General features: G+C 36.5%; 2 protein-coding genes across 2 annotated transcripts in view; one reads left to right on the top strand and one right to left on the bottom strand.

Annotated features, from left to right (window-relative positions):
- The window catches only part of LOC134851326 (potassium voltage-gated channel subfamily H member 7-like), a 415470-nt gene that overhangs the window by 151685 nt on the left and 253381 nt on the right, over positions 1-10404 (bottom strand). The gene's annotated exons all lie outside the window — the stretch shown is intronic.
- Positions 1922-8446, top strand: LOC134851176 (large ribosomal subunit protein mL39-like). Its single transcript, XM_063867146.1, has 4 exons — positions 1922-2407; positions 2722-3090; positions 7810-8006; positions 8139-8446. Exons 1-4 carry the CDS (start codon positions 1926-1928, stop codon positions 8351-8353), a joined length of 1263 nt encoding a protein of 420 aa, XP_063723216.1. The 5' UTR covers positions 1922-1925; the 3' UTR covers positions 8354-8446.

The raw sequence follows: 10404 nt of genomic DNA, 5'->3' as shown, positions 1-10404 counted from the left end.
TTAGGACGTTGCACGACACACTCGACACCACCTTTCAACCCTTCATCTCTCAAGCGCTGACACCTTCCCTGCAACGACGGGGCAGTCGAACGGTTGCACAGGTCACGCACTAACTGGCCCCTCCAGACAATGAACCAGACTTTCCTGTCAGAATAAAACTGGCCAAGAACAACATCAGAGAGAGCGAGATAGTAATTCAATAATCAGTTGAAACTCCTTTTGAGAAAACCCTTAGTTACCACGCTGCGAAGACAAGATTGTCTTGACCCCTGCAATTGAGTACTTTTCAGTAAAAGGGACTTGTGGTGGTTAAAAACGAAAGTAGAAACTTCTTCTGGTTATTAAAATTGAGTGAAGGATTAAGATTGCTAAAACGGAGTCAGTATCTTCTTTAAAAGCGCTTAAAAACGATTGTCGAACTTGACGTGGAGGTGTGGGGTGTGAGTGGTAAAAATTATTTGGGTGATGGGAGTGGTATGACGAGATCAAAATTGAGAGCTTAAAAGAGTGGGTGATATGGAACTTTGAGGATCTCTACCTCTTTGTGCAGGTGGGCAGTGAAACTCATGAGTGTTGAGCCGGTAATAAATCTGAGGTCTTGATTCTGGGTAAATTGCAGTTGATTAATGGCGGTTTTCCTGGCGGCATGTGACCAGTCAGGGGATGTTTAACCTAAAATGGGGCGTATTAATGCTTTGTATGTTAAAAGGAGGGTTCTGCTTATTTTTTGCTATCTAACTTCGAACGAAAATACATGTTCACCAGAGCAACTAACTACTCCGAATATTAGTTCAATGCTCATTTTGAAAAAGTTGGAGGTGCGAATAGTTATAATCATGAGCTAATTTTTTGTAGACTATGAATTAACCATTCCTTCCCTTGTGAAAGTAGGATACTTTTTTGGTGCTAAACCTGTTGAATTGATAAATTTGTACATTATACCTATACCGGATCATTCTATAATGTAGCGCCTAATACTTATTAGTCTTGCCATTTGCCGAAAATATTTGTAAGGAGCATCAAATTTGAAAGATTTTATTTGATATGCTTTAGTTTTGTTTCGTAGTAGGGCTGATTTTCGGCATCTGCGTTTCCAGTCCAATGCGCTTGGCGCGTATCTCACATTTTTTACACTAGCATGTTTTTTCTGCGGGAGATGGGTTGTATCAAAATGATGATTGCTATATGAAAATATGACGTCGAAGGTACACAAATATAAGAAAGAAAGATAGAAAGAAAGAAAGAAAGAAAGAAAGAAAAAGAAAGAAAGAAAGAGAAAAAAAGAAAGAAAAAAAGAAAGAAAGGTTTTATTGAAAACATTGGAATCATAATATACATACTGCAACAAAATCTGGAGAGGGCAGGCAAAGGGATCATGCGGCTGTCTCTATAGCAACAAAACATGTTTATTTCTTCTGAATGAATTTCTAACAATTGAACAAGTTTAAATGCATCTCTTTAACTATATCCAACTTTTTGCAAAAGGGGATATTCGCTACTAGGTCTAAAATTCCCACATGTTTAACCGTTGACTTATTTCTTTGTAGGGGGATACTCGTTACTAGATACACTAGGGGCCGAGATAGTTAAAGAGATCCGTTTAAATTTCATCAATTGACAAGCTGATTCAAAAACTAGGGTTCAGGTTGTGTTACTGCTGCTGTTCAAAAATGTTCAAACTGTATTGCTAATGGTATGAACCTTCTACTCATTGTCACACGATGACTGGTTTGACAAGCTGATTTTATCAGCGAACTGTTCAAATGGTCAAACCGACAGTCTGTTCTTGAGCTTAAAAATTCTCCTATTGGCTTCGATAAAAACGAGAGTATCAGGCCATGTGTTCAGTAGCATCTTTTCTTGATCAGTCACTCATTTTTGCACAGATCTGATTTTCAATTTACGGGCTAAATTTTAGATTTGAAATGACGTCTAAATTGATGAACGGACAATTATTGCCCCAATTTTCCAAACGATGCTCATTTTGCAAATTGAGAAAGATTTCAACTGCTCCTCAAATTCTTTCAATAGAGCTGATTAAAGTGCAACAACCAAGCTTTCTCTTGATTAGGTCATGTTCTAATTATTCATCAAACGTGATTGAAAGGGAACCGTCTGATCCAATCACAGAAATTGTCACTGATTCATCTGAGCAAACTGATAATTCACACTCAACTCCCGTGAAAAGATTTCTTGACGAAGTGAAATTACGTGCAGAACTTAGTGGGAAGTTGGAGAAAGTGAGAGTTAAACATGTAGGTCATAACAAGAATATGGAGGTTGAGGTGAACAGAAATTACTCCACGCCCCTGGACGTGGCCAGACATCTGGGGAGGAATTACGTCACACTGTCGGCCGTAGCCTTGCTCAATGCATCCAAAGTGGTCGATATGAATCAAGCTATCAGGTATTAATTTTCATGATTGAAATTCATTACAAAAAATGAATTGTAAAATTATGTAAAAGGTTGTGAATTTTAATTATGAATCCACAACGACTCCTCAAAAGCCAGCTTGGTTTGATTCAAGTTTAACCACGGTTTCTATCTTCCTCTTTATAGCCTTCTTAACTTACTATAGCTCACAGTTACCAAAAATCAGTGGCGTGCTCTCAAGAATTCCTAGTTTTAACGACCATTTTGTATATTAACAGTTCGGTAAAACTATGCTAATGTGATTTGAGAGAACCTGAGAAGTAAGCTGATGAATGTAACTGTTTTAGTGAAAAGGAAAACGTCACACTGCAGTTTGTCTGGTTCAAAAACCAACAACAGCAAGATCCACATCTGGCCAACAAGACCCTCTGGAACACATGCTCACTGCTATCTGGCGCCGTTTTGGGCGACATTTTCAAAGAAACAATCAAAGTTATCCCTCACTTGTCTACTCCTGATTTGACTGCCACGGAAGGAGCGTTTGGTTTTGAGTTCGAACTGGTTAAAACTGACTCGGATGAAGACGACAGGCTAAATTGGACTGCCAGCCAATCAGAGTTGAGTTTTGTAAACAGAAAACTCAGGAGTTTCATTTATTCCAAACCAGATATTTACGGACTTGACTGTGGATTGAAAAGTGCAGAAAAGGTTCTAGGGTGAGATTCTATTTTTTTTCAAATTTAGTTTATAGTCCCTACTTATCGACGCTGAGCAATTCAGCTGAATTGAATAGTTGCAAAATTGTTTGACTTTGTTATCAACTTTTGCCCTTTCCTATTATTGCTTTACTCCTTATTTACCCTTGCGATAAGCAAGGGTATTGGAACGGGATACTAGACTTTTTCCCGTAAACAACTTTGTCCATATAATTTGCACGTTTCACTGCAGGTGTAAATGCAGTCAGTATATTCATGTTAGGTATGTGCCTGTCATGGGTTCATTCAAAAATATTTTTTTCGGCACTTGAATGTCGGCTTTAATTCCGTCGGCTCATTTTCAAACAAACAGTCTTACAAATTGTTTTGAGCAAATCTAAATTATTTTCCCAGACCCTTCGTAATAACAGTGAAAACTTTAAAAATGAAAAAAGTTAAAATTGTTCGAATTTTTTTTTAAATAAAAAGAAAATTTCTCATTATTTTTTAATTTTCAGTTTGCACATTAGCTTTGCTTTTAACCTTTTATGCTTTTTTTTTGTTCAATCAGCTGTTTTTTTATTTTGTGTGATGTAGATAATTGAGTGTATGTTTTTGCATTTTTTGTTTATTTTTCTGTTTGAAAATACGACAATTGAAAATATGTTCTCATTGATTTTTTAGCCCATATTGTTTTGAAAAGTAGTTCAGATCACTTCTCTGTTCAAAATATTCAGACTTTTTCAAATCCGTTCAGAATTTTGTTCCGATCATATTTGTTGTGTTTCTCATCCAATTAGTCTAGGCTTCTGATAAATTGAATAATATTGTTCGGTTTTTATGTCTTTCATTTACTTATTTAAAAAGCATATCAGAGTTAGTAGTTTTTGGTTCTTTCATCAATGCAGTTTACCAATGGTTTGATTGCGTGTTTTCGGAAGACCGATGAATAGCAGGCAGGTTTTAAAAGTAAGTTGGGGGTAGGCTGATTTTGTTTCTTATATATATTTTTTTAAATGTTTCTCCAACAATTTTGTAATCTGATTTTATGATCTAATTTTTCTTTTCGTACAATTTTTGCATCACGTGGTGCGAAGCTCTGCTTCGCTTCTATGTAAAATAAATGAGCTGCAAACACTGATCGTCACAATGTTATGTCAAAGAGGCTGTTTCATACACATCGCGAAAATTGATCCGTTAATTTTTATCGTTAATTTGATCCAATGTTTTCCACATCCCCCCTACTTCACACAAGCATGTTTTTTGGTGTAACGAGTGGTTGTAAAAGGTTGGTTATGATGACCAAATATGTTTATCATGGCCTAATTAGTCTGCATGTCAATTTTCATAATAGTTGGACAATGTGAACAATCATTTAACTTGTAAAAACTTGCAGGTGGAAGGTAAAAGGAAAAAGAGCCGAATTTTGTGCCAAATATTTGACAAATAATCAATACGAGTTTATTTACGATTGATAATAAAAGCGAAAATGCTAATATCATTAACGTACAAGAAAAAGTGAATGATCATCGAAATGATAGCGCCAGAGATTGTATTAAGAGTAGTGTTTTCGAAAGTTTCGGCGGCAAAATGAGCAAAAAGCGTTAAAAAGTTTTTGATGGAATAATTTTTTGTTCAAACTTTGTTTTTAGTACTACCACTGAAAGATTTATAAATTAAAACGGTTTTATAAACCAAATTGTTACATAGGAATTTGCAGTTTGTCGGCAGCTGTATGTGAGGCATTTACAGTTTAGAAAGGTAGTACAGCTAGTACAGGTCATGGAGAACTTGGCAGTCGAAAGTGACATCAAGTAGGAGAGAAGATCCCGTTTTAACTTTCTGGGTGGATCGAACTTGTTGATTTCAGTATTCGTAGTGATATAGTTTGCTTTATCTACTATACTATAAACACAGCCTCTGTATGTGGAAAATTTGCGTCTTGAACGACATTGAAAATCAACTTGATTTTCTGAACGTAAGCCCACTTTACTTGGAAAGGCAAAGTTAATTAAGTTAAAAGTAGCAAGACCATAAAAAACATGGAGTAACTTGCAAAAGGGACAGAGAGGTGTTTTAAAATTGGATTGGTAGCTAGAATACGCAAAAGCACAATGAATAAGTTTTTGTGAGATGAGTGAAGTTCACTTGAATTTATAGCCGTTGCGAAGCACACTTGGGAATAATATGAACGAATAATCAAGACATGGGTTGAGTAAGTTGTACACATGAGGCGAAACAGAGACTGAGATAAGGCTTTTAATGTAATAAAACACTTAAAAGTTTTTCTTAAGTTCAATGCTTTTGTGTGCAGACCAGTCCTGTAAATAGAAAATTGTGACACCGAAATTTGCAACGTTTTCAAAGCCTTGAAGCATAGAATTGCAAGTGGAAACAGCCGTTAAAGTCAAAGAAAAAGTTTTAAACAGTCTAGCTTCGAGAGTGTTGACATTCATGATGCCAGGATTTGATTCCAATACCAAGGTCGACAGAATCGCCTTTTTTGTGTGGCCCCCGTGATAAACTGGACAAGTTCCAATCATCAAATGCCGTGAGAAATGTGGTAAACCAGAACAGGAAGAAATTTGAGTGTACCTGCAGAGATTGGGAAGGTTGAAATATCTAAGTAAAATATTCTCGTCATTTTTCATCCCATAAAATGAAGCACGCAAACAAAGAATGGTGATTTTATTAATGCGGTATTCAATTGAGATACTTGTTCGGGAAGAGATATTTAGTAACTTGATAAGACCGGAAGATTGTAAACCGCTGCAATGAGAGATTGTAAACCGCTGGTAGCAATTCTCATCTTTCGAGTGGACACGGCCGAACCTTTTTTTTCAATATGAAATAAATAAATGCGACATCTGCAAATATTTTACATAACATGAACTCTTCAGCTAAAGATATAGAAATTTCCATTTTTGAAGTGTATTACATACAATGAACTTTTAAACTATAGATGTAGACCGTTCCGCATTGATATTGTCAACGACCTTACCTGTGTAACTTTGGTTGGAAACGCCTTACAATCAAAATCTTCAGAAGTACTACAGTAACTTAAACAGCAAAAGATTTTCGTTCTGCAAAAAGATAACCATTAATAGTTTTGTGTCAATCACACCCGTAAGACGTTTCCATTTTTGAGTGTTGGGGATTCTGCAATTTTGGTAGTTGTGTGTATCATCCGATTTTGTGTTTGATTGAGCTCTTAAGAGCTCGACTCCTGTTCATTATATCAGATAGATTTGCGGTAAGGCTCTTGCGTTGTTCTTTTCGGAAGTTCGAAAATACAGAATATATCTTTATAATAGTGGCACCTAATCTTTGGATGCACTCGGGCGAAGTGATTTACTTCGAAATGCCATAAATAAGTACGACATCTGCAAACATATTACATAACATGAACTACTCAATTATATGTATAGAGAGTTCCACATTCATAATTTCAATGACATCATATACACCGTTGGGTAAAAGTTCTTTGAGGTAAAAAAACATCAAGTCCAAAAAATTTTTGAACATTGTTGAACGATTGTCAATTATCCGGTTGAATTTCTGTTTCTTGTTGGTAGAATGTCATTTTTTTCGGGGCACACTAGATATGTTTAAAATACTTCGTTTTGTAAACGTTTTTCTTATTCGAGTTCATCTTTAGTCAGAGATTTCGAGATGAAAACAGGCAACTCGTTATCTTTCAATAAATAGGGTTTGACCCGGCATTTACGGGTAGCCTTTTCCTCGTAAAAAAAATGAACTAATGATCTGTCTGGTTGAGTCAGCTTGCGTTTTTCTTAGTCGGAAAGCACTTTGAATATAGAGCTTTTATATTCATCTTTTTTCAGATTTTTTGCTTCGAAATATTGAGTGACAATTTTGCTGGAAAAATTGATTTCAAGATAACATGTTAACCAACAATTGAATTGATAAGTTCACTTATTTATGCTATTTGTGAACTTTTGCGTTTTTATGTAATTGGGACTTATGCCATTTGAGACGCAATTGTTTGTTAGCTAGGTTTATGGCGCACAGACACTTCAGCCTGAGACAATTCAGCCAGAGACAATTCAGCCAGTTTTACATGACGCTAGATACGAAAGAAAAAAATCGGAATTGGAGTTGTTTCTCGGTTTATGGTCTCCGGTGGGCGCGCTTCGCGCGCGTCGCCGCTTTGCGGTGATAACCGGCTCTAAATTTCGCACAGAGTCCTACCCTCTGTTGGCAAGCTCGCAACACGTTGGCGCGACTGAGGCGGTCACTCTCATTGGGTGAATTGTCTTTGGCTGATTTGTCTGCATACTTTGGCTGAATTGTCTGAATTTCAAATCGGCTGAATTGTCTTTGGCCGAATTGTCTGGACGCGTAGGTTTATTTTCTTGCAATTAGACTTTTGATTGGTTCGGCTTTTGAAAATAAGGAGGAACTTTATACTTTGTATTCGGGTGTTTTAGTTATTATGATTTTTTGGTTTTTCACGCAAAAACAGGTCCCGCAAATATTCGTCAAAATGGGCCGAGTGATATATCATTAACTCTTTCAGTCGTGATTGGAACGAGATTTAAAAATTTTCAAAAGACCCCCCCCCCGCCCTCCAACTCCGCGCTCCCTAAATTCGCCGCCCCTGATGTTGGGTTTTTGTTTTATTCCCCTCTGGCAATTTATTTTATAAGCTCTTGTTCCGAAAGGAACTTAACCGAGAAAGAAAAAAGAGATAGGTTCAATTTGAGCTCTTTTGTTTAGTGCTGACTCGTCCAACTTGGCAGTGGCCAAACATATCCTCTCCCATTTCGGAGACAGTGTGAACCACAAAGTGAGACTGTACCTCTGTGGGGGATCCCCCTCCTCCCCCTCCTCTGCCATCCACCTCCACCCCGGTCCACTGCTTCCCAATGTGCACTTAGTGGGGCAGATGGAGATCACTGCTGTTTACCCTCTAGGTAAGTAAGGGCAATTGGGGCTACTATGTCCAGTCCCCATCTGATTTTTTTAAAAATATATATACATATGTAAGTTTACGAAATGTCGTGTTGTTGGTAACTTTAATTTTGAGAAGTGGCGTAATGTTTAAGGATGCACTGGTTTGAATGGAGCATCACTGCACAGAATAGAAGGAGTGGCCTTACCATCTGTACTGCATGCACACCACTGGCCTTGGACAGTTTTGACAAGTGCTGCGAGAGAAGATGCACTATCCAGACAAACTCTAATGCCTCCAAACTCTATCGAATCTTTTGCTGAGTGGTACAAGAATGAATGCAAATGGAGAAATAATTCTGTTGTTTAAATAATAACCCTATTTTGTTTTCTTTCGGCCGTTTTTATTCGAGTGTCTATGAGCAAGCCTGGTATGTTTATATTTTGCGCTTAAAAGGGTTTTAAATAGTTGATCATCATATTTGGAAATATCATTTTTGTAAGAAAGAATGAAATTTCAGAAAATTGTTAATGAAAACATCTTATTGATTTTTTTGGCTGCCCAATTTGAGATTCTAGAGTCGATGCATTTTGCTGACATTCCGAACCTGTTAAGATGAAACTGCTTTTGATGGGGTTGTGTTAATTTCTCGACCAAAAACTATGTAAATTACTGGACAGCTTTTGAGGAAAAGGGATTCCGTTGCGCGCAAAAATTATCTTTTAGATTAAACAAGTTGGGTCGTGTTGCAGTTACCGAGCATGCGTTATAGTTCCAGCTACTTCACGAAGTGGGACGGAATTATGGCATTGGGTGTTTTTTTTCCAGAGAGTTGGGATACCATAGTGAAACTCGATGGGAGTCAAGTTTGTTATAATATTAAAGACTTATTAGGCGTGATTCAGATTCCAAAATAATATTTCGAATGAGTTGTGTCAATGTGGAGAATCTTTTTCCGTTTTCACATTTAACAGATAAATGAGAGAAGGGATGCATTTGCGTACCAAATCGATTGTTTTAAGTCGACTCATTCTAGCATTTCATTCCGACCCTTGAATATGGGGAGGAACTTTGTTTTCGGGTGTGCTGTAGTTTTTTTTATTTTCCACAAAAAATCAAGTACCTTAAATAAGCATCGAAATAGGTTGAGTGATATACCATATTGAAGCCTTTTCAAAAGGTTGTCCCAGTAGACTAGTTTCGAGCAATTAAAGCAATCGAGTAACATTTTCTATATTAAAGTAGCTCATTTAGGCCGAAAAACACTTGATTTAATTAAGAACGAAGACTAGTTTTGAAAAAAAAATTGTTTTGAAAAAGTCGTGATTCGGACTAGTTTTGATAAAGTCGTGCTTCGAACGACATTTTAAAAATTTTCAAAAGTTTGTCCCGGTGTCGAGAAAAACCAGTTTGAAGCTCTTGAGTTCTAAAGTAATTTCGACCAATTAAAGCAATCGAGTATTGTTTGCTATATTAAAATAGGTTATTTAGGCCGTAAAACACTTGATTTAGTAAAAAACGAAGACTAGTTTTCAAAAAAATAATAATTTAGCGTTCATTTGGCAACGAAAACTTCCTAGTTTGTTTCACTGTTTTTTTTGTTCCATTGTTTTTTTTGAAGAAGAATTTTGTCGGTTCTGACCACTTAACTAAATTTTAACTCGTGTGTATAACCATATCATCACACCACGCCAAGAATTGACACTCATTTAGTAATGTGAAGGTTTTGTGTGTTTTTATGAATGTGGTCGGAAAATTTTGTGCTACTTGCACAGCAGCCGGTTGTTTTTGTCTTCATTGCTTCTTTTTGCGTTATTTCGGCCAAAAATTGAGATATTCGATGCGACTTGCACAGCAACAGGTTGTCCTTATGAAGTCTGTTTGTTGGTTAACGAAAAACGATTGATTTTGTTTTCATCTGTTTGAATCAATTACACAAGATCAGTTTGAAAATTTGATAATTGTGGGGTCAAAATTAAAATCTCGGAATAATCATCCGTAGAGTTTTCAAAGAACACTAATCTAGATTTTTCTGAAGGTAAAAAAAGTTGTTTCACCTTTGACCGGGTTTATACTAACTCTACGAATGCTCCAGCTGTTTAGTCACCTGTCTTAGCTGTTGAAATTTCATTTGAAGGGCATCAATTTTTCTTGTTTTATGAAGTGTAAGTTGAAAAAATTTATTTAGTTCGTGTAAGCTTTTCTTTTGTTGTCGGAGAATTGAAAGTCTGAACTTAATATGATTTTTAGTTTTTCGTGCGACATGTGGAAATTTGCCTAAAGAAAGGAAAACTACGGTCTCCCATTGAAGAACACTTCAAAAAATTTAATCGTTCCGGCTTTCGAAGAAGGAAGTGTCGGAAGATTTGTGATTAGAGGGGGTGCTTTAGAATTAGAAATTTTCAACCGAAAGTTTTGAC

The sequence above is a fragment of the Symsagittifera roscoffensis genome, chromosome 7 (assembly GCF_963678635.1).
Source record: "Symsagittifera roscoffensis chromosome 7, txSymRosc1.1, whole genome shotgun sequence".
NCBI classification, from domain to species: domain Eukaryota; kingdom Metazoa; phylum Xenacoelomorpha; order Acoela; family Convolutidae; genus Symsagittifera; species Symsagittifera roscoffensis.
The sequence above is the reverse complement of the archived record's forward strand: the minus strand, read 5'-3'. Positions and strand labels throughout refer to the sequence as shown.